Raw genomic sequence first — 25460 nt, 5'->3', positions numbered from 1 at the left:
ATAGCAAAGCTGGAGGTAATGTTCAAAACTGAATAATCAGCAAAAAAAAGAAAAAAAGAAGAAAAAAGAATGCTCTCTTTGCAAAGTTCATTGCATATTGATGAGTATTAATATTGGGGTCTGATGCTATTTCAGGTTTTCAATTATTAAAAAGAGCTCAGCCTAGCACGCTCCATTTTAGCAAACATACATAATTAACTGAGGAAGCCAGAGCTGAATTCAGAGAAAGTGACTTTAAATTTTATAATACAGCAACAAATAACCCTGCTCTCTAGAAACTACTTAGTGCAAGGACACAGGCTTGAGTTTTCATGTTTCCTGGGGAAAATCCATCTACAGGCTCATTATAACGTTTACTGTACATTATAATACCTGGTATTATAATAATACAGTTTTGTCTACTGATTGGCTCTACAGTTTGTCATGAGCATACTTGGTTAAGATAATTATTTGAAGTACTAGACACCAGTAAATTATTTAAGATTATTGGCAATTATATATATAAAAAAACCATCTATTTCACCATCATTCACAACATATGACATGATTGTACATTTTGGAAAGCAACATCTTCCATTGAAAATTTTCCAGGATCCACAAGGATGTTTTAACCAGTATCTAACAGGTATTTCAAATATCCAGCCTTATTCACCTGGTTATGAGGTGAAAAAGCAGATTTGTATTTAGTGGGATACTCAGTATGGGAGCCAAATGTACACATTGCAGTATTGCACAGATTTGGCCTTGCTGTCGTGTACAGATGATGTAGCTGTACTGTCACAGTAATCATTATACCCTGCTTGTGTCTTTGTACAATAATTGTATTTAAATAGCTTTTGTTTCATATATACCTCTATATAATAACACTACAGTAAATTGGTGTTTGAGATTCAAAGTAACATCCTCTGTCTCTCTGTGGTGAAATTATAACAGTTTTAAGGTCACCCCATGAAACTCTGAGGGGACCCCATCCTCATTAAGACAACACCTTACGAGCACACGCTGTGTAATCACCGCCCACATAGGCTATGAGCTGCTTCATTTTGCAGGCGTGGTAGCTTTAGCCTTTTTATGATTTTTCATGAAATCAATCATGCCCTGTGACAAATGGACCTCATAAACAACTATGCGGTGAGCATTAGTCAGAGCCCGAAGGCTTCCTCACCATTACCCAAAAAAATGTGAAAAAAAGTTTTGAAGTCACCAAACAAAGTCAAAAGTATTGAGTGCTGGGGGCATTTAGGGGATGGTTCGATTAAATCCTCTGAAAGTAAAAAAGTGTGTTTCCGAACAGCTGTTTCAATGAGGCCCTGCAATTAAAGCTTCAGTTGTTATGGTTTCGAAGCTACGAAGGAACTGCAATTTCCTGTACTGCAATTAAAGTGTGGACACACACAGTTTTACAGTTTTCAAAAGAAAAAAGGAAAAAGTTAACTTTTATTAAATGTAACTTTTAGAGAGAGAGAGAGAGAAAGAGAGAGAGAGAGATTGATTCAGATGGTAGTTCGAAACAATTTGTGTGTTTTTCTCACACCTTCCCTAAAAGGCTGCAATTTCCAATGCTTGGCTCTTTATCAGACTATTCCCATTAGCTTCACGAGACCTGTAAACAGCAATATGACAGGTGTGCGATAGTGTACCAGGAATGTGGATAAAATGAAAAACCCAGCCTTTCATTTCAGAGAGCTGAAGTAATGGCTTCTGTTTAAAGGCTCCCCATATGTGGCCGGTGAAGCAAGATTCAATTTCAAAAAGTTCAATCAAATAGCTCATCTACACCACCCTCGCTCTCTGTTCAAAGGAACTTTATAACAACAAAACACAGCAGAGAAAAATAGAAGCCGTGGTCCAGGATGATCGAGTGAATTAATTGAGTACAAGAGACACCTTTTGAACAACCATTGATTTTTTTTCAAAAGCCATACAAGTTAGGTGACATTTTCGTTTCCTCCTAACTTTGTTCTCACCATGTTCACAACAGATTCAGTGAGCGTGCTCAGCCTGATGCAGATCTCTCATCTGAATCAAAGGTAGCCTGAGCAGAACAGAAAGCACAGACCAGGCAAAAGGGAAAGGAGTTATATAAGCGTTAATTGAGAAAACACTACTCAAACAAAATTTAAACAATTCATGCTGCTGCATTAATCCATTTTACCCCCTCTTCCTAAAACGTGTGTACTGTAGCTGACGATTCAATACCAAACAGTCCAAATACATTGAAATTAAATGAAAACTGTGGTTCCAGTTCTGATATTTGCATTGACAATATAAACAATGAGAAATACACATTTTACTGAAAATATAATATAATATAATATTATAAAAACATTCTGGGTTGAAATTTAACCTTATTACACCTTATTAAATAATATTATTAAACTTTATTAAAATTATGTTTATTCTAGACTGCTGTGACAATGCATGTATGCCAAGACACCATTCATGGCTCTGTAGTGATCACCAGAATCACGAGAAGCACATGCATATTAGAGATAAGATACAGAGCTAAAGGACATAAAAAAGTGGTCCATGTTTCTCCTTCATACAATTTGTTCCACTAACTCCTCAGACCTGATGCAAACACTGTACTTAAACAGCTTACTGGAAAACCCCATGTAGAATTCTAGTTAATTTATTTAAATGCACACAAATTTATATTTTGAGTTAATGAGACCAGCTCCCAACCACAAATTTTCAGCATCCCCTGTGGCTTTAAACCAGGCCAAAGGCCATTAGCATCCTTAGGGTTCTTCTAGCATATGTTACATGCTGGTTCACGTGCCCGTCTTTAATGCACACCCATTTCACCCAGCAAGGCAGCCCTTTTAAGGTAAGGCACTTCCTGTTTTACCTTTCACACGGGCCTCCTGCTCCATCTCAGCTCTGTCTTTTATGAAACAGGCTGAAACGCTGCCATTGTAATTTGTTGGGAGAGATTTGTGGGCGAGGGATATGGCCACCATCCGTTAAACACATCATCACTGCTGCTGGGAAAGTCATCTGAATGAATGCAACAGCAGGGAAATCTGTGGGACTGGACTGCCCTGAACAGCCCTGACTCTGAGGTTTACACGGGCACACAAAGCCACTCTGCGGCTGCCCTCATCGGGCACACTGGAACTAATGAGAGAGGCTGCTGGGATGTCCAATTTCCAGAGAGAATGTTTCAGAAGAGGGCAAACTCTACGGGACAGCTCCAGTTTCATTTTTTCCCCAATATCCTGTTCCATTTCTCAAAGTCAAAAGTGCACAGCAAATTCATGTGTACTCAGATGCACGCAGTTCACTCAGTTCAGCGATCAAACCCATCTTTCTTTTATCTTTATCAGAAAGGGTCTGGATTCAATCAACCTTGTTCTTAACTTTGATTCATACTCATATTGTACTTTTTTTCCCTTTATCCTTCTTTGTGTATTTTTTTCAATAAACTTGACAAGTTCAGCAATAATTAACACATGCATTGAAGATAGTTTCAAAATAAATGATACATGTTGACCGGACACGCATAGATCATCATTTTTCCCATTGTGCGGATTATGTGAGTCTCAACAAATAACCCATCTGTTTTCCTCATGTACTTTTCAGAGCTGGATTGTATTTTCGGAGGATTTTGAACACTTGCCTTCAGTTTACATAATCGTGAAATTTTTCATGAAATAAGAAACATAAAGTCCAAAGGAGGATGCACCCTGTCATCTAAGATAAAGATAAAAGAAATATCCCCAGTGCAAAAAGGCTGTATACTTAGATTCCAGTTCCTTCAAGATGGAATGAGTGTGGCAGCCAATTAATTTAATCTCTGGTGACATTTCATCAAGGTAGTCTCCTGAAGAGGCATATGAATGGAATAATTAACTCATTCATATCTAGCCATGTTCCACAGCTCTACACTGGCCTCAGGTAGAGCACAGGCGGCATCTGTTACTGCAGTTCTGCTCTATATTGGAGAACATTATGCATAACTGCACTAGGACAAAATGTTACAGTGCTCATAAGGATACAGTAAGAAGTTCCCCAGTCCAACATGGAATATTGGCAAAAGGCTTTATTTACCACTGTTTTGGAAATGAAAGGGAATGCAAAGCACTGAGTGATGCGCAGTGCTTTTGCTTATTGAATAACCTTTCTACTCAATTAATCATCATCAAGACCCAGTGCATGTATGGTCATATTCCATTATTACATTGTTGCATCTGTTTCCTTGCACACAATAATTCCAGGACAGTAGCAGGTTTTTAGATTTATTTAGCACAATTTAAGCTTGACAGGAAATAACCCCTACCGACGCACATGACCACCCACCCCCCACCCCCACCCCCCTTACACAAAGCTCTGCATCACAAACTGTGGTCTCCTTAGCAGTGGTGGCTGAGTGGAAGAGGTAGACCTGCTTCCTTGTAGAGTACATTATGTGAAAGGAGATCGACTGCCTTTTTGCTATTGAACCCACCATCCCTGAGGTAATCATACGCTGTTATTCCGGAGATAACACCTCATTAACCGCATACAAAATGCAAACAGCAGCACGCAGGCTAAACAGCAGTTTGCTCTCTGCCCTCTCAGCCAATGCGACAGCGCTCACAAAAATGAGGAAGAGCTGCTCTGACGGCACGCTACAGACAGCTCTGCAAAGAAAGCTTTGAGGAAAATTAGCAATGTAATGAACTCGGGCGCACAGTCTATGCCCCCCCCATATTCAAATGAAATTCATCTGACTTTCCTGCATTCAATCTCATTCATTTCCCTTGGCACTATACTTCACCCCATGTTTTCATAAATATTTATTCTTGCTCACATCCATTATTGAAATGTATTTCTGCTTTCATTAGATGAAATGAATGATTTAGAATTGTCTGCTGTGTATATGTACTTCAGCTTGAATTTAGACACAAGGATGGAGAACACAAAAGAAATTCAATGAACAGAAAGTCAATCCTGATAGAGCAATTTGCAGCCACAGCCTAACTCTGTGATCCCCTATGAATGTGTCATACATTATAGATATGCACAGAGAGTAGCTGAGGCTTGTTGATTTTGTCATTTGTCTCTCACATTGACAAATGAGTGACGTGTTGTATAAAAAGTAAAATTAGCCTCAATATCATTATTATTTGCTATAGTATCTCTTGACTTTACTATAGGAAGCACTGCATCCATATTTGCATGACTGTTGTGGACAGGGGGTACATATTATAATCAAGCAACATGCTCAGTCCGATTAGTTTCCACAAAATTGTAACCCGTAAAACAAACATTTATTACAGAGCGGCCAAACCAGGAGAAATAGAAAACTTCTCTGTGTCTACAATGTGAACCACAAGTCGCAAAACTGTCTCAGCAAAGGACGGAACAAAAATGGCTATGAGCTCATTTACATTCCGTCCCCTCCGTGATTTATTATACTTACATGGAGCATATTGCTCGGCATGGTTCTCAATGGCTGGCTCTGTGAAACTGTACCACAGATCAAACAGTGATTCATTGTTTGATGTACTGGAGATGACTTCTGTGGGATTAAATAAACTCCAGGCCTTTTAGGTCCCCATTAAAACCATAATGTTATTTGCGTGCCACGACTTGAACCGGGGAATGAGAGGTCATAAACCGTGGCTGAAAATTACACATTAATTAAAGCCAGGACAGCTGTTTAAAAGCCATTTAATACATACAGTGTCTCTACTGAGACCGAGAAACAGAAAATGTACCACCTTTGAACATTTCCTAAGAATAATATAGCATTTATAGCATTTTGTAACAACTTTAAAGCATTGTTTGTAAAACATCTTTCTTTTTTTTTAAATAAAAAGGAAGGTTACGGAAGTAAACAGTTTTGAAAGATTCACGTACACACGAGTGGTATCATCAAACCTTGTGCAATGAGGTGACTGTTGATACTGAGGGAATCAGGTTTCCCTGCAAGAGCTAAGCCCTGGTACATTGCTGTTAATAATATACATGCTGTTCGACCGATGGACACACATTTTGTGATTTATCCAGACATGCTGTCAGCATAATGTTTGATGTTTTCAGAATGAACATTTCACCCCCATGGAAAGCATATATTATTATTATTATATACCAGCTGGAACGTATATCTCTGGGAGACAGATTGCTGGAACCCTAAAAATGCATATTCAACAAAACAGTTTTAACACAACCATGCAAGCTGTGACAAATTCATGCCGGCAAAGAGCTTGCAGTCCTGGACTATAAAGGATGCACAGGTAACCTACTTAATGTATCGTTAAATAAAAACATAAACATGACATTAAAAGACATGAAGCTAATTTTCTTACAAACAAACAAAAACCTTGGAAACACACTCCTTTAATGTATTTCAGAAATGCCAAATATTGCTTTAAAGCAATTATACGTATTGCTGGTGATGCTAAGATGCTAAGTGCTGTTTAAAGACATTGCGCCATTTAAACACAGAGCTGTGTGCTTCATCCTTCTCTTATGAAGCATCCCTTAGTATGTGCAGGTTTATGCAGCAGACAAGACAATGGCAGTGAAGTCTGAGAGATATTTCTGCGAGGCAATATCACCCTTCCAAAATAAAAATATCAGAAAATGAAGATCACCTTCACATTCTGTAAGTATTAAACTTCTTGCACAAGAACTTAAAAAATATATTCCAAATGATCAGAAAGAACATTGTACTTTATTTATTACCGTACAAAATATTTTGTACATACAGTAGTGCGGTCAGTGTACCACAGCTCGTCACTAACTGTCCATTCAAGCCTTGTAACTGAGACATGATTATAACATAATCAGCAAAAAGTGAGCACTTTTGTGGAAAGCATCCGAGCTTAGGAGGATTTGTTGATTGGTCTTTCTTAACTGAGAGTTCTGGTCTCTATGGAAGGCAGTAAGCAAAGGGATTCCGCATCAGTGGTGACACCCTGCTAAGCAGCAACTCGGTCTCAGATCAGGACTTATTCCTAGAACTCCCTTCCACCAGCCATAAATAGAGAGATGGTGTAGGGGAAGGCTCACGAGTCTTCATTATCACACTAGTCACAGCAAGTCTGGCCACCAGGGTTTGGCTCCCTCATGCACAAATATTCCAGAGTTCTCTTTCTATTCTATCAGTCCTGGGAACCATGAATGCAGAAAAAACATCACTCAAAACTGCCAGCCTTCTTAGTTCCTCTTTCAAACAGCATTGGTTTCTAACTGTGACCTACAAATAGATGTGCTACATCCAACACGGAGCAGAACCTAAGTGTTGTTACATTTCAAAAACAGTCACCCCGTTTGACACCTGTACAGCCTTCTCTCGGTTACATCTGGGTGTAAATGTGCAAGCAGTGTAAAAATGTGATTATAAAGTCTAAAATAGGAATAAAAAGTGCAGTTCTGCAGTAGCAATGAAATTGTGAAAAAAAATTCAGTCATGTTAGCAACTACAATGTTAAGAACTTTCCTCAAGCAAAACAACACCAAGGAGTGTGTGTGGGTGTTTGTGCGTATGTGTGTGTCTAAGTGTGTTTGTGTGTGTACTTATGTGTGTATGTGTGTATGTGTGCGTGTGTGTACGTAATTGTGTGTGTATGCACATGTGTGCATGTGTGTGTGCATAGTTGTGTGTGCGTGTGTGTATGTGTGTGTGTGTGCGTGTGTGTGTGTGTAGGTAAGTGTGTGTGCATAGCTGTGTGTGTGATGTGCGCATGTGTGTGTGTGAAAGAGAGAGTGAAGAGTGTGCGCTTCTGTTTGTGGTTGCTAATAATGTAAGACTCATGCATTTGTATTTTTAATTATTTCCAGCTTTTTAGTATCACAAGAAGATTGATGCTGAAATGTTTCATTGGAATGAGTCATCCTTCCTTTAAATGGATGTGCATGTCCCTCTGACCACTTCCCATACAGCCACATCATAACTGGACTTATTCCAATAAATCTGCGACCATATTTTATTATCAGTCAAAGTAATTTATGTATATCAGCTTTACTAGTCCCATTTGGATATTAAACATAAGCATATAACACTGCAACAGTGCTTGTCATTCTCCATACAATAGTCGCCATTTATGGTATGAAGGCTATCTTTCAGTGGCGTTCACACCCCAATCCTTTCCCGTTCACTAATGTCACACTGCTTGTCTCTTGCAGTAGATGTGCTCTTTTATAGCTTTACAGAAAAAATGTATTTCAAACAGCAAAGAGCAACTGCATTCAGACACAATTGTGATGTCACATACAGAGAGGCCCGTATTTAAAATACAATGTTTTCTGTATGAACAAAAAACTACATATTTTTATTTTAAAAATGTTTTACATTTCTTTGTTCATAATATGTTCATGGCCGATTTAATCAGAATGCAATCCAACATTGTGTTTCTCACTGTTAAAATGAAGTATTTGGAAAGAACATGTCCTAGTAATAAACAATGTAACAGATGCCTTATCCACTTAAAATGTATAGATACTGGTCATTATTGCTGACTAGTATCTATACTTGGCTTCAAGTGGCTTCAAGTGGTTCACCAATTAGTAACATAAAAATTCAAAGAAAAGTGCTTTTTCCATCATCTGATTGACATGTGTAGATTCATGTCATGTGTGTACTCTGATTCCTTGACACGATTTCTCTTGAAGAACAGCTAGAGGCTATTCTCTACAATCACTTTCAAGGTCACAGCCATATGATGGTACAGTAATTATAATTTCATAATTGCTTAGACACTTGTATACATTTTATTTAAAGGTTTTTTTTTTTAGAATCTTTGAGAAAGCATATTTTTTCTTTTTAGTTTCAAACAGAGCTTTTAATAGACTATTTGTATTTGTATTGTTCATAGTCTGTTCTTATGTTTACTGTGCTATCATACCTTAAACCACATGATGGCAGTACTGCCACTTTTTAAAAAAGGGAAATGGTTTGCTCAATGGTTTCCATAGGAGGCGTTCTCATACTCTATAGCCTATTGCTGATGCTCTGAGTAAATGCTCACCATGGTGAGTTAAAAATCTGGATTTTCATACCTGAATATGTAATTTTTTCAGACAGACAGGATCATTCTCAACATTTCTAGTTGAAACCCCACCATTGGTACCATTATTCCACTTACATCATCAAGGATTCTACCTGCCTAGTTCTACCAACCCTGAAGCACTATGGGAAATATAAGTTGGCTTTGATTGATATCAGCCATTAAAACTTGTCCACAAGGCAGCATACCTTTCTGAAACTCAATAAATATCCCCATTACCATTGTGGAGTGATAACAGGCATGTCAAACAGTTAGAGCATGGGACTGAATGAATCTGAAGACTATAGATACCTCCAGGCAGTCCATACAATACTCACATAGCACAACAGGGTGATTTATAATTGGCCTATACCTTTCAAAGCAATGTGATATTTACTCTGTTGAATTTCTGAAGGAATTACGTAATATCCTAGTCAATGAGTTTGAGGGATCATTTGCTGGGTCCCCTTTGTTCTTCCTTCCTTTGCTGAGCTATTACTATGATTTCTGCCCTCCCCTAATTACAACAAACTGTATAATAGAACTTTAATAATAACACACTACTAGATAAGAAAAGATGACTAGCAACAATGCTAAGAACAATGCATAGTAAAACCACCATTAAAATGGTTGCTACATAATCATTTAATCAACAACTTGAAAGTTGACAAACCAGCTGCTTTGGCTCTCTCTGCAATATTCAGTTTGGTGAGAATGTGAATTGTGAGAAATTAGCCAATGATCCAATGATTAAATTAAAATCAAATGAAAAATAATTATGAAGAGTTCTGAAAAGCTCCTTTTGGCAAACTGATTGCGCAATGTTGTCTAATGAAATTGAATCTACGTTTTCCCAGCAGTGGGGGACAAAGATGATATCAGCTTGCATTAATCACCTGGCCTCCCTCCCCTGAACTCACTCTGCAGGTACTGTGGTATGCTGATGGCCTGGTGCAGTGGTACTGTCAAACCCCAATTCGGGTTCCCTCAAGGTCAAATTATAAAACCACACAGTACAGAACATTCATGGAGCACACACCACTGTTACATGGGCCCCTCAGAGAGGCTGTGCAGGGCATCCTATTGTATGTGGAGCAGAAAAACAGACCTTTTTATTTAGTAAAAATGCAACATAAATCAGGAATAAGCATTTTGTTTTTATAAATTTACAATGAATAGCAGCGGTGCAGCTTTGTGGCATTCAACACACTCATTCATGACATGCAACGTTACAGGATCATGGCAACATAAAGACAGTGCTGCTAAATTTATGAACGGTGTGGGCCAGGAAGCAAACATCTACTTTTTTGAGACTGGCAGTGCATTTTTTTTTTTAGCTCAGACAAGAACATTTTGGACGCAACAATGGAAAATCACATCTCTGCTGCTAAGTTACCAAGAAAATCCTTTCCCTTGAAAATGTGTAAAAGATCACAAAGTGCTGCAAAAAGACGGGTAAAACTGACAGCTCCTCCCACAGTGCTCAGACAGAGGCGCATGCTGAAGTGGGGCTTTTCATACCGTAAGCACATCGCCTAACGTCTTCAGCCAGCGGAGAGTGAGTACTTCAAAAGCACCTCCTGCAGAGAGTGACCCCCAGTCATTCTGTATGTCTATGAGACCACACGGCCCAAGAACTGCATTCATGGGGACTGCCTCCAGCCAAAACACTGCAACTGCATCAGCTCTGCAGAAGAAGGCTCCACGGTCCTAGGCCACGTTCTGTCAGCACGCTCCCTGACGCCGTTTATCGCATTTCACAGTGATGCGACAGAGCTCATTTCCAAGAAACAACCTTCCAGGCCGTGGAGACAGTACACAGATTCGACCTCAGCAGCGTATGCGGGCGTGTCTGTGTCATGTTCAAACACTCCTGATGGTATCGAATCCTTCCCAGCACCTAAACAGGCCTTCGGTGTCTGATAACCACACTTTCGTAATGTCAAATACTTCACTTCATGTGAAATCGCCTATAAGGTAGGGCATTTAAAACTCTTCTGTGTTTATTCAGAGCCATTCGCCATGGAAAACCGTTAAGTAACCAAGGGAGGGATTTCCGTGCCAGTGTTCGTTCATTCTGTCTGATTGGACGAGAGCCAGAGCCGGGTCACCGAAAGTCTCATTTAGAATGTTAATTGAAGAACGGCAAAACATCCACGGGGAAGTGCTGAATCACATTTCACAACAGGATGCCGAGTCTGTTAAGCCATCTACGCTCCCACTCTGAGGGCTGTACCATCTGCCTCCCTGCATCACAGAGGGCCTCATTCATTTGCGCTCGGAGTCCGCACGCGTGTTTGTGCTTTTTTTCCGTCCTCATATTCTCAGAATTTCCTCCCTCGGTAGCGCCTCACTTCTATTGGCATCAGCAGCTATCCTCGCTGAGTTTCCCAGAGCACGCACGACCTCGCGTCTATCGAAAAACACGAAAACATTCTCCACAGCTCCAATTCGGAACATGTCGTGACAAATCCGCCTCTATTCCTGCCTGGCCCCTGATGCGGGGGGATAATGAGACTCATTCTCATGCCTCGCGCACAAAGCCTGGGGGGAAATGTAGTCTTTCTATATCCGGGACGACACTGAAGGTTTTGCCAAAATGAAGGTGCCCTGTGTACCCGTGCCATGCCCCCCCCCCACCCCCCCACCCCCCCTGCCCTCCCGCCAGGTCTCCCTACCCATCCACGCTCACCTGGCTCCCCTCCAGCCTGGTCACAGAGGTGCGGAGACAAAGGACCACTGTGCCCCCTTCCCCGCCCCCCCCTGCCGGGCCAAGTGCACCCCAGATGCCAGCGCCCCTCCAGCCGCTTCTCAGCGCCTGCCAGATTTAGCCAGGGTGGAATTTGTTTCTTAATGTTTTTTTCCCCCTGTTTCTTTCTCTGCTTCACTCTTTAGGCTCTTTATTTTCCCTGTAACTGGACTTCTTTATTTTTCCGTTGTTATGGAGAGGGATTAGATGCCATGGAAGAGAGAGTGTCGTTGTGGCACAGCGGGATAGAATGCGCATCCAGAACGCCACGTTCTTTTCTGATGATAAAGGCTTGAAGCCTGTATGAAAAGGTCGTGCGGAAAGCAGCTGTCTTAACAGTAGTGACTGCCTGCAGCATTAATGCTACTCACTGACTGAGGATTGTGTATGTGACCCCAATGTGACTCTATTTATGCTTCATACATCCGTTCTTACAATTACTCCACCCTCGATTGCCAAATACTGAAGAGATATTATTATTATTATTATTATTATTAGAAGTAGTAGTAGTAGTAGTGCATTGATGTTTCATGGCACCTTACATGGCTTTGCGTATGCTTTGCCATTTCAGTTATTTTGTTCTTAACTTCTGGCCAAAGAATCACTTCTGTGAAATATTCATTATTGCACTGCGTATTTGTTGAATTGTGAGGTCCTTCAGAAAATAAAAATTTATATGAAGTCAGATTCCTTGAAGTTACATATTCCCATTTCAAACTAAGCCAAAGAATTGTTATAACAATTACAGTGCTGTCTAACAAATGAAAAAGAACATTCTTGCTTAAATTTGTTACTGAAAATTAAGGACCAGGATTGTTGTAGTAAAATGGAGTGGATGTCACAAAGGAAGTGGATCTATTAGGATACTAATAAGGAATATAAATAAATAAATAAATAAATAAATAAATAAATAAATAAATAAAATGAAATTCATTATTTAATGAGCAATATAATTATTGAGCTTTGCTTCCTCTGCTACCTTTGTGAATCAGGACAACACGTACCATGAAAAAATAACCACTATTCACTAAATGATCATTATTCATTAAAAACTCCTTTACCGCATCCAGCTTTGGAAGGCGAGCCGCACAGTGTTCTGTGCTATACTGAAAGCGATGACTGACAAAAGAGACAACGAGACTTGTGTCTGGGGTTATTCTCGTGGTGAAGGCTGACCTTGTGTATTACTGGCACCCCCAAAAATAGCCTGCAGCAGATGAGGCAGTGCCGGGAGCCGGTTGTTTTGTCGGACGTGGATGACAATCGGCTGCATGCTGTCCGCAGTTCATGTTTTCACAATAAACACGCTCGCATTGCGGCTGTCACATTCCTGAGTCAGTGCAGAATGCATTCATAAAGGATCCTATGGTGAGGTGATTTTAAACCAACTTAACTAATTATGTGAATCTAATCATCTCCAACAATCACCTCATTGCAGGTATAGAAACAATGGCCAAATAGTTGAAGCCTGATGATGTCATAAAGAAATAAATGTTTTGCATGGATAACAAATGACAAACATCAGGCATGTTACATTAGTAGATAGTGAATCTAATTATTCAACAGTACCCTGCTGATCACACTTGACATATGGCTCATTGCAACTTTATCTCGGTACAGCTGGCAAGAAAGGTGCATATACAAATAAGACAAAACATATTCAATATTAACCATATGTTTGACTCAGACCAAGCCATTATTAGACATAATTTTGAATAAACATTTACTGCATCGGGACAGGCCCGAGGTAATATATAAACATTATTGTTTAACTCGCATAAAATTTCAGTTTTGATTTGCTCTATTTCCTGTTGCTACAGAAACAAATTGATAAACATGTCTGACATTCTTAGCTACCTATATCCTGCTTTAGTTTCATTACCCTGTCATACATTACCTAACCTTCTGACATTTTTACGACCCAGAATATGATGCCACGCCTACCACATTATACCCACATTATATCTGTTCATAAATCCTTAGTACCCTACCCTTGTTACATGCACGTCAACATATCGCACAGAGGGGGGAGGGGGCGATGCAAATTCTCAGCTGCGGAATGGGGAACCGGAGGTCACCTGCCTCGCGGTGGCCTGCGGCCTGCGCAGCAGATACCCTTCTCTAATCTGCCATCGTCCCTCGGGCGAGTCGTCTGTCGCGTAGAGGTCACACGGTCACAGCCAGCATCCCCGCCCGGCTCGAGGGCCTTTAGACGCACGCGAGGCAGACGTGGAAGGGGAGAAGGGCGCGTTGCCCGTGGCTACCGCGGAGCGTCTCCGTGGAGCTCCCGCCGGCCGGCTCCTCGCGCGGTAATGGATGGATGTGATTACGAATGAACTTTGCGCCGCGTGACACCGCCGTCCTTGCGAGACGTATGACTTACGTAATTTACGGCATGAACGGCACGTCTGGGATCAGCCCTCGCAGGGTTAATTGAGCATCGGGGCGTCCAATCAAGGGGGGGGAATTAAATGACGGAAAAAGGTTATGACGATCCTGGCTGTGAGATCCAGAAGCATTAACGCGCTCATAGATGGCCTGGGAATTGCGAGCTGAAACTGCTGAGCTCTCCCCATGAAGCACACAAACAGCTAAAGGGAAGCTGATATATGATAACTACTATAAATGTGTCTCTTAGTCTCGGTGACACTAATACTGTATCAGCAGGGACCATGTGGTGATAGTGATCCCAGCCCCTGCACATCTCCTTAGGAGTAAGTAATGGAGCGTATGCACCAAGGAATCTGTGGAAGCAATGAATCAGTAATTCTGTAAACAATAAGTAAATACAAACATTTGCCTTTATAAAAAAAGCTAACAAATAAAAAAAAACCCTCCCGCGTTCTGGTAATTAGCTATTCTACACATAGCCTCTGTGGATAAAGAGATAGAGATCTTTCCTCTAGAGAGTGGTGCTCTTATCTTTGTATCTGGCTCATTTATCCCTTGTTCATTGTTTCGTGGGATTTTTGGCACATCACATTTGTTTCTGCATGTAGAGAATGCCTGGGGCAATGCCCGATTAGACGCCAGACCGCCATGGCAACCATTCAGTACGGGTCAAAGAGTCACTCTGATCGACATTTATTTATCATCCAATGTTACTCTGGCCTGTCCAGTTTCCCTGTTCTGCGCCCGTTATTATCAAGGACGCCTTTATATTAAACCAAGATCATGGTTTGTCCGATTGCTAAGCAACTGGCTAATGGCAGCGTGTCACGGGTCTGTGTTAATGATGGGAGATGTGTTTATGGGTGCTCTCAACCCAATAAAATTGCCAGTCAAGTCTCTACATTAAGTCTCAAAGCTCTCTCACATTCAGCATTTGGATTTAACCCTTGAGGTTTGTTTACTCATTAGCACCTGTTAGCTGTTAGCCCGGCCCAAATATACTTACCCAGGACACTACTGGGATTTCAAAGCAATACAGAAATAAATTTCATGCTAAAATATTCAATATCTATTACCAAAACCCCAAACAATATCAACAATATATAAAGTAAGTTGCCATTTACCTCTGCTACATGGATCACATGTCACAATGAAAGTGTCATTCATCTTTCGTGATAAATATCTGATTTATACAAATCCACTGTAGTGAAGGCAGGAGAGCCACAATCATGCGAAAAATGAAAATGAAACAAGGTTTTCATGCAGTAAATTACTGATGTTTATTGTTTTGAACTGACATTCTCAGTTATTTTTCATTTTTATCTTATATTAAAAGAAACCATATAGGCAAAAAGGCATAAAGCAAATGTAGATAATGAGCAATATTATTGTCATTTGCTGACTATGTGTTATGTGAGATTCACTTTTGATGAAATCATATCCCTGATCTTACAGTTAATTGCAAATTTGCTGCATATACTCCCTACAGAAGAAGTGGCGGACAAATATTGTCTTTATTATATTTTAAAACATGAAAAGCCTCTTGCTTATTGAGTCAATACTACTACTTCACCGCAAGTGTTCCCGATACTTAAAGAAATAGCTCATCCGTTACAAACACCATATGAAAGCGTATTTTCCTGTGATGGTGTGCCAAGCATGAATGTACTGTGGAGTGAGTGGTTTGGGGCATGAATGTGTTTGTAGTTTGAAGGAAATGACTACACGGGCATTCATAACGGATAAAATTCAGCATTGAGAAGAAGATGCTGTTCTGTTCCTGAGTCATTGCTGTATATCTATGACTGATGTCAGCCCACAAAAATCTTAACTGGAGACTCATTTTGCTAAACACAGTCAGAAACAGCTTTTTCTGCATTTTATTCACATTTAATCATTGTTTTTAATGCTTCTTAATACTGATGATCCAACTGAGAAACATTTAGCAATTATAAATACATTGAAAATAATACACTTTTCATATAATGTGTGTATAAGTCTGTTGAACATCATCTATATTATATTAGAACCAGGGTGTAGTGGGTGGTTGTGGGTGGGACTGGGGGTAGGTATGGCATGTGAGGTGTTGGGTAGGGAGGTTAGGAATCAATTTAATTTGAGATGATTTTATGTCAGAAATGTACCAACCTCCCCTGTTTGAAATGCATAATAAAAATTTGGTCACAAAATTTTTTTTAAACCATTTCATAACGTAGGTCTACAAGTATATTCAAAGATCTTCCATTTTAAATAACTGAAACACCCTATTTAAACATTCAGACACATGAGTTAAGCCATACTTTCTGGTGGGCTATAGATTGCTGAAAGCAACCGATGCCTGTGTAGGGTGGATACATGATGGCTGCCTCAACTTGTCCCTGTGGCTTGAGTTAGAACAACTATGTCCCTGACCTTGACGATGCCATCCATCCGTACCTCCGCTCTCCTCTCGGCAAATCGTTGAGCATTAAGCTGCATATAAAATAACCGCGGTCGTAAATCGGTCAGGTACGGGGATCCCATGTTTTATGCTGTCTGCCAGGGCCACGAGTAATCTGGCCGGCTGCAAAAGAGATAATGAATACTCCCTGCCTGACTGTAATTAAACCATAACTAAAGGTGAAAATAATACGACACAACATCAGGCACAAAGAATGGGCACATTAAACCTCAATTAATGCTGAGGCACCGGCTTTCCGGGCTGTTCCGGCAGGAGCCGGAGCCCGGGCGGATCTGAGTGGGTTTCCAGAACGTGCTGTGCAGGTGCTCTTCAAAACCGCACGGTTTCCGCCTCGCAGGAGAAACCCCGTCTTTAAATAACAGCCGCTTGGCACCAGAAGGTCCGCACGCCTCTCATTCAGAGCAACTTACGCGGCTGACATTCTTTATACAGCCCATTCACACAGCTGGATAGTTACTGAAGCAGTTCGTGTTAAGCACTTTGCTCAAGGGTACAACAGCAGGGCCCCACATGGGAGCTGAAACTCCAGCTGAAAAGCTGCAGGTCCAGTTCTCTAACCATCATGCCCCACTGCTGCCCGCGCTCACTGCCGACCTTCTGCTGAGCTCGCCGTCCTTTCAGAAACATGTAAATCCCATATCTGCCGTGCTGCTACATGCGGTGCTACGTTACCTTTTGCTGACATGTACAATAGAAATTCTCACTTTCTCAAAAAGTACATTTCCTGATGATGAGCATGCATTGTGCAGTAATAAAAACCATCAATAACTGAGCAACAACTCCATATAAAATTATAGTGGCATGTCATCATATCAACTTAATGCTTGAGCTATAATGAATCTATAATGGAACAGCACTGCGACCTACTTGCATTAGGAACATTATGTCAATTAGTCGGATACGTCAGAGGAATTGTTTATGCAAAATACTATCAGTCATTGCGATGTAAGAAAGGAGATGAAAATTACATTTTAATGAACAAGAAGAAGGAAAGTAGTGATGGAATGCTGAATTCATGCTTTTGCCTGGGGAAGGAATTAACATGCTGATCAGACACAGTGCAAGAATCCAGATCTAATTAGCAGGTCCTGAACATATAGCTTCAGTTAATTTCACATTTTTACAAACATCCTTGACTCCACGTGATTTGAAGAAAGTGTTATTAAATGTATGTGCATATAAATTCAAATTAATTACTCCAAACATTACAGTTGTAATTGGGAGGGGGGGAGGATTGGGATGATTCCAAGGGCCCTGGCAGGGGTCCTCAAAAAATATTAGAACATAGCATTTTCTGAGGTGGTTAGCTGAATGTGAGATCTTTTCATGCACGCCTAGTTGTAAGCACATAACGGATGGCTTGGGAAAAAAAGGACCAGGAGGGGAGAGTACAGGCAAAGTGAGGACCAGGAGGGGGAGAGTACAGACAAAGTGAGGACCAGGAGGGGAGAGTACAAAGTGAGGACCAGGAGGGGAGAGTACAGACAAAGTGAGGACCAGGAGGGGAGAGTACAGACAAAGTGAGGACCAGGAGGGGGAGAGTACTGACAAAGTGAGGACCAGGAGGGGAGAGTACAGACAAAGTGAGGACCAGGAGGGGGAGAGTACTGACGAAGTGTGGACCAGGGGAGTGCAGGTAAACTGTTATCTGGAGGGGGGCATCTGCTTGTCTTGTTTTATGATAAATGCATCTGTCCACATGTCCAGAAATGCATTAAAACCAGAATTTCATGGTATGACAAGTGACTGTTGCAGTGTTTTCTGTTTAGAGCTTCTTTTCTCCGCAAATCTGGCTTTATGAATATTTTTCAAATATCAGTGGTGAACTTCAGGAAAAATACATGTCTGTAAAAATGCAATATCCGTACATTTTCAAATAGGGTATTCAGGTACAGATACCCCTGGTGCTTGCGCTTTCATTTTCCCGTTCAGAAGGCTAATAGAACATATGGATAATGAGCTGTTTCAGCAGGGAAACCAGTTACACAGTAAAGATTGCTGTTGGGTCAGCTCTCATGCCAATACTTGGAAAATTTCATATTGAAAATGCAGAGAACATGTTTCATATGAACATTTCTCTGAGATTTTTGTCTGGATGCACAGGTAACAGAATTATGTATTCTTGACATATTTCTCCAGCTATCAGCAACTACAAAGACAATCAACAACTGCTGTCTTGGGCTACGTCCCAGAAAGACCATTATTTACACACCAATTAACACAAAATACCAACTGGAAACAAGTGGGAAAAAGTATCAATATTTGATCTTCATTGGGCGGAATGAATCTCTGCCATTTCTCAAAACAAATTCAACAAAAAAAAATTATTCAGCAAAAAACCTGTTTTATAGAGACCAGTGATATTTTATAACGGCAAGCTTTAAATGGTCTCACCTATAAAATGACTCACTGTGCACTCTTCGTAAATTTAAAACACTGGCGCACCATTAATTTGAGATATTTCCAGTGAGTAATCCATTTCCATCAGTGCCAAAAGTAATATGTATGGTCCTCTCCTACACTCTGGCACTGTGTCCGAATTCCCTCTCACGCTGCATCATGTTACACTGCCCCCGTGAACAATGGCAGTAATTATTCATGTGTGGTTGACAGGCAAACGTGCCAGTTTTCCATATGGTAGGAAATGTGTTTTCCCTTTTCCTTGGAAAGGATTTCACATTTTAACATCTTTTGGTGAGTGAAAGAGCAGAGCTCACAGTGGGACAAGCTGGTTTTTATCAGAAGCGCCGCTCACACTTCAGGAGCTGGAGGCGTGTCTGACGCCAGAGAGCTGCATCCTGTGACAGAGGAGACCTGTTGACATCGGGCTTGTTCACAAGCACGTGTGTGCACACGCACGAGTATGTTCACAAATCCATACACACACACGGGTGTGCTCACAAATCTATACACACATGCATGCATGCACGCACATGCACACACACACACACACACACACATACTCACACACACACGCTCATGTATGCACACACACATGCACACATACACAAATTTGCACACACATACACACACACACACACAAACACACAGTGTAAAGGCCAACTGTGGGTTGGCAAAGGAGGTGGGCCCAATGGCACACAGAGGACAGAGCTTTCCCAGAGGGAACAGCAAAAGTGCATTCCCAGCTAACCACTGGGACCAGAGGACTTGTCGAGAGGAAAAGGGAGCCATTGAAAAACAGACAATAAACGGGCAGTAAAGAATAGCGGCCCTCAAAACATCAGAGTAAGGGATGTCTCTGACTGGAAATACACAGACATTCTCACAAGAAATGGAACGCTGTCCACAAGGCCATCAAGTTACCTTGACAACCAGCAAATTCATAGTGCCACGGATTGGAGCAAAACAACCAAGATAGCCAGCAAGGTCACAAGCTTCCAGAACAAAGACAGAGCACAGCATAGCTGCCAGTAGCTTAGCTCCAAAAGTTTCCTGGATGAAAAGACAGAAAAGAATGGTGCTTAAACAGTGTTTCCTGTCGGGTGTATATGCAAATACCGCTGTATAGCACAAACACATTTTCAGTAAAACCACAGGCTTTGGAACGGGACCAATGTGAAGCAGAGCATCGTGGGACGGAGGGGGAGGGGGCGGACGTCGGCGGGCGCGGCTGATGCTAGCGCACACGAGACAGATCGATTTGGGCTCGGTCACGGCTCCCGGTGTGGGCCAGCTGAGTGTGTCCCCCAGCTGTCTCCTTGTTTTGAAATCCCGTCCCGGGGCCCGCATTCCCGGCATTTCTCTTCCTGGGAAACATGACTCTCTTTCCATTGCGCTCCCGCCATTCATCACCGCTCCTGGCAGCCAGGGGCTTTTCTCCTGGTACTGAGTGAACGCGCCCCCAGGCAGAAGCCAATAGGTGCTTCATCAACATCACCAAGTGAGAAAATAGCATCAGAATACAAGTCACTGATAGTCTACGACCTGCCAGTCAAATGACTTCCTCAAAGTAGGGCACATGAATGCAATTTACTGTAGGTAAGTGAGACAAATAGATATTTTACCTCAAACTGCATATGAAAATGAGGGCACATTTTCACTTTGGATTGAAAAAATCAGATATACTTGCAGCACACTGAAGGAGAATTATTTTGAGAGATATAGTGCTTGCTAAAATTATTCACACCTTTGCTACAGCTCAAACTGTGCCACAAATGGATCTGTCAGTGAGACAATGTTCCCAAGAACGACTCAAAATCAACCAAGAAATGGTTAATTGTACATTGTACAGTAGATTTAGGAAATTATAGTCCAGGAGGGCCCTGTCTAATTTAGCCAAGTTGTTGCATCAAGTAGACCAGGGGTCCTCAATCTTATCCAAAAAGGGCCGATGTGCGCGCAGGCTTTCATTCCAACCAAGCAACAACACACCTGGCTCTAACAAGCAACCACTAGCGTCTTTGCTAAGGACCTTGATTAGTAGAATCAGGTGTGTTGTAGAATCATCACTGCTTGATTGGAACAAAAGCCTGCACCCACACTGGCCCTTTCTGGATGAGATTGAGGACCCCTGAAGTAGACTATGCCTATGACTATGCTATGCCTCATGAAGGCATTTCCTGATGAAAAAAATGAGACTAATTTAACAATTGCAAGATAACACGGATCAACGCTGCCCACCATCCTAAATGACTTGCTGTCTTACTAAGATGTCTATCAATAATGGTGCCAAGGCCATCTGCCCTTTCCCAACAACTGCAGTCTATTTCTTGCCCATGTAGCCTGAAGAGCTGGCACACAAGGAGGCCAGTGAAGCAGACAGAGGAAACACTTATATCTGTCCCTAGGGCCAACGTCATGCTAAAGTTCTCTGACAGGCCAGATGGACAGTTGGACGCTGGCTAAGACACAAGCCATACCGTGAGTCCCAAAAGGCTGGACTTCTCGCCAGCTTAACACATCAAATGCACCGCCCAGCTCTAACCTTTACAACGCTCAAATACAACATTCACATCCCAAATGTAAATGTCATCTATCCAACCCCCATAATATTGCAGTTTAATTCAGATGGTGCTTTCTTTGCTGAAGGACCTCAGGACTTCACATTAAAATGTTGAACAGAGTGTGGGTAACACTGTGCAAAGACAAGAGAAATGCTCAAAGCCCTCCTTCCATGGATTGTTTGAGGTGGAATTTGGGATAATTGGAATTGTCAAACCCTTGTAAAGCACAACCTCTGGGAGTTGGATTAGATTTTAAGCAAATGCCATTCTGTCTTGGCTGGCAGTTGGAAGATGTCCTTGGAAAAGGTGCCCTGGAATTATCTTTGCAAATGTCCAAGGAAACACAATTGGCAATGCGAACCTAAGAAAAGCAAGGATGAAAACATGCTGTAAAGCGTGCCGCTTAATCCCTACCTGGAACGACTTCAAACAGGAATTTGCCCGCCTCTTCGCCATTGTTTGGGTGCTCAGTGACTCTGTTTCCAGGTAAGAAAATCATCCCCTGGAGGAAGGAAATAAGAAAAGGGTGAACAAAATGATTTTAAAAAACAGTATTTATTGCACAAGTAAATAAAATAATTCCTATGATATACATGAGACGCCAAACCTGAAGTATGGTTTTGGCATCTACAGGATTAAACATAATGATATAGTGAATTCACTTTCCTGTTTTACATGCTCCTGATGATTCAGAGATGAGATTGAGCAAACTGCAAGTGGAAACGTCATTGTGTGCCGAAAAGTCAAACCAGGGGCACACATCACTTACGCAGCTAAGGGCAATGTTGTTAACATCGTGCGGAGCTCTCACCTTTTGATACACTTTGGCGGATGCAAGCGGTATAGGGGAGTAGATGCCGAAAGATTCAAATAAAGAAATGTGCATTGAAACATTTGTTAGAATCTCGTGAGAAACATGAACACTGCTGCCAGCGCCGAGGTTGTGTATAGGCCCCTGGAGACATGGCTGACAGAACTGAGTTGTTATCAAACGTGACAAAGTGGCGTTATTACGGAGAAAGCACTTCCTCAGCTGGTTTTGCCATGTTAAACTCATAGATCAGTCTCTGACACCAGTCTAGCTCTACTTTAAATAGTCATAACATCAGCATGTTCTGACCCCCCCCCAACAACCTTGCCAGCTATTAATAGGGCTCTACTGCTCTGGATACGAGCTGCTTGGTGGCTGTTTGCAGTTCCTCTTCCCTGCTCCAGTTTCTGCAGCGCTGAAAAGCATACTTCACCAACACGTGCCCCCGTCTACATAGCTTTTCCATTTGCCTCTTTCCTCAAATGCCCACAACAGTGTTAAGGATGAAAAGAATGTCCTGAAACAGATTTATGCTTTCTTATAGATGGGCTGCTCTGAAAATACGCATCTTAGTAAGAATCTCACTGCATTATTATATGTGATACTGAGTGATAGGCTTTGAAAAATGACAGGTTATCTGGACAGTGAGAGCTGAAAAATATTTCAATGACAGGAATTGGTTTTGTTTCTCCGAGTTTCTATTTTGTGGTATGTTAAGACTATCCAGTTACATGCAAAAACTGTTCATATGGAGCAATGCACGTCCATAGCCAACTTGGCATTTGCGATCTTTTGAAGTCATGGGTCCATTTATAGAATGTGCATGGCACTAGATTACAAAAGATATGCATTTTAGTCTATGTGATGCAGTATTAATTCCTTCTCAAGAACATGCATGAACTCATATAATCAATTTTGACAACTGAGGAGGCCCAGTGTTGCTCAAGCGGAGAGGATGAGGGTGTAATTTAGATTAGAGCATCTCTTAATCTCTTAAGTGTATACATACATATGCTCCATCACATATATGGTGTGACTAAAACCTCTTAGGGTTTTAATCTCATAGCTATATTGTGTATATTGTGTAGCGTGTGTGCATGTGTGTGTATTGGAATACTTAATGAAGTGACAATGGTCTTGATGCCCACAAATGAAAATTTTAGGTGTCATACAGTACTCTCAATAGAATTCTATTTGATCATTACATTTGATATTTAAACTGGCACTCATTCAAAGGCATCAAATCAGGATTGTGAGTGGACAGAAGTTGCGACTAGACTACTGATAACTGTGAGGGTGTCATTTTGTGATCCTTAAAATGCCTTCCATCATGGAGGTTTTAATTCTGTCAAGATGTGCTGCAGAGTACTGCATCACTGTTAAAGGCCTATAAACATTAACAAGATTCTATGGCCGTTTCCTACTCTGACAAACCCCTTTAATGAAGCATGACTGTAAGGTCTAATAAACAGAAACCATACCTGTAGCCCATATGAAGTGAATTAAGATGGACCATAAAGCTGATGTACTATGTTTTTACCCACTAATTACGAGAGATTGTTTGATGTGGTGAACGGGTTCTGGTCAGTATCATTCCTATTACAGGGCAAAGTAGCAAAGTTTGAAGTTTGAAGAGACGTGAGACACATTAATGGCCAATGTTTTGTGTTCGGCAAACCAAAGTCGCTGGATGAATACATAGCAAAGCTACGCCAAGTAAAAGCCATTTCAGAGACTCCCTGCTTTGTCAAATTGTCTCCATAAACAAGGTTTGAATGGATTATAGCCCAAATCCACTTCGGTGCAATCACTCGGACTAATCAATGACTAAACCTATAAAGAGCTCTACTTCTGAACACATCAGTGACTGCCAAGGTGCGAATTATTCTCACCAGCTCTAGCAGACCTATATTGAGCCACACATCGATGTAATTAGCTCACTCCACTAATGCAGACACAAGCAAGATGACTTGCTGAGCTTCAGGGTGTTGTTGGTACCACAAATATGTCCAGTGGATTTATTCAAATCAGCTGCCCGGTGCTCTCTCACTTTCAGTTTAATACTAAAGTCAGACAGGCACTTACAACACATTACCTTTGTTCTGACTGCTGCTTGGAGCCACAAGTTCAAATCCCAGCATGAGGCTGTGCCCTGTTGCCCTCTACAGCTCTGGGTATTTTAGTTCATTTAGTTCATGTTATAGTTCATTAATGTCCTCATAGACTGCTACAATTCAGCTACACAGTGCTGTCCGTCAATTACATGGGAAGAGTTTGTAATGTTCAGTGTTAAGTCAACTCTTACAGAGTTTATATGAGTCCAATCTGGCAATGGAGGCCCATATACTCTATTAGAGTTGAAATAACACAGAACATTTTACTATGAATTATTTTCTTTCTGCTCTTGCCAATTCGGCACAATGAAGCAAAAGGTAGTCACACTGGAAGTTGTGAGAAACAGACACGTGATATTTTGTTCACAGCTCCAGATCACAATTGGGCTGACTATCACATTCTATGTTCAGTGGCTAAGCTGAAAAAGTTACAGGAATTTCCTCTCTAAGTTGTAAAACTTCTCCACAATAACATTTTTATCTGCTTTCGGTCACTTTCTGATTTATACTATTCCATTACTAGAATCCTACATGATGCGCAGGGATTGGGGAGATTAATATGTGAATATTTGTGGCCTGATGCATTTGTGGTCTGATGCAATTACTTTACTAAAACATCTGTTGAGAATTAGTGGATGGGACACCCAAAAACAAAAAATGAAACCTAGATCACACGGTTAAAGAATTAACAGAAATCAATTGAAAGTAGCCACAACCAAAACACCCCTCCGGACTTAATTAGAGTTGGCCCACTACTTGGCAAGAGCTCATAAAAAAGCCATTTAAGCTTGACTGTTTGATCCAAAGCACCTTCATTTTGATTTACTTGCACTCACAAACATCCTGAGCCTCTCTTAACCATGTCCTGAAACTGTAAAATCCAAAGCACCAAGACTCCAGTAGCAAAGTTTTGAACTCTTGCTTGGTCATTAACCTCGAGCCTCTGGGCTTGCTGAAATGCCCTGAGTTACATGGCGCTTGGCTATCTGGGG

The 25460-nt window shown here is 41.2% G+C and overlaps 1 protein-coding gene across 2 annotated transcripts in view; it reads right to left on the bottom strand.

Moving 5' to 3' along the window:
* arhgap24 (Rho GTPase activating protein 24) overlaps window positions 1–25460 on the bottom strand; it is a 98520-nt gene that overhangs the window by 37682 nt on the left and 35378 nt on the right. For both annotated transcript variants that reach the window (XM_064309090.1, XM_064309091.1), the window contains exon 3: window positions 21958–22045. In XM_064309090.1, the coding sequence (XP_064165160.1) occupies window positions 21958–22045 (88 nt within the window). The remainder of the gene's footprint in view (window positions 1–21957; window positions 22046–25460) is intronic.

Source organism: Anguilla rostrata, chromosome 14 (assembly GCF_018555375.3).
Source record: "Anguilla rostrata isolate EN2019 chromosome 14, ASM1855537v3, whole genome shotgun sequence".
Taxonomy (NCBI): Eukaryota; Metazoa; Chordata; class Actinopteri; order Anguilliformes; family Anguillidae; genus Anguilla; species Anguilla rostrata.
The sequence above is the reverse complement of the archived record's forward strand: the minus strand, read 5'-3'. Positions and strand labels throughout refer to the sequence as shown.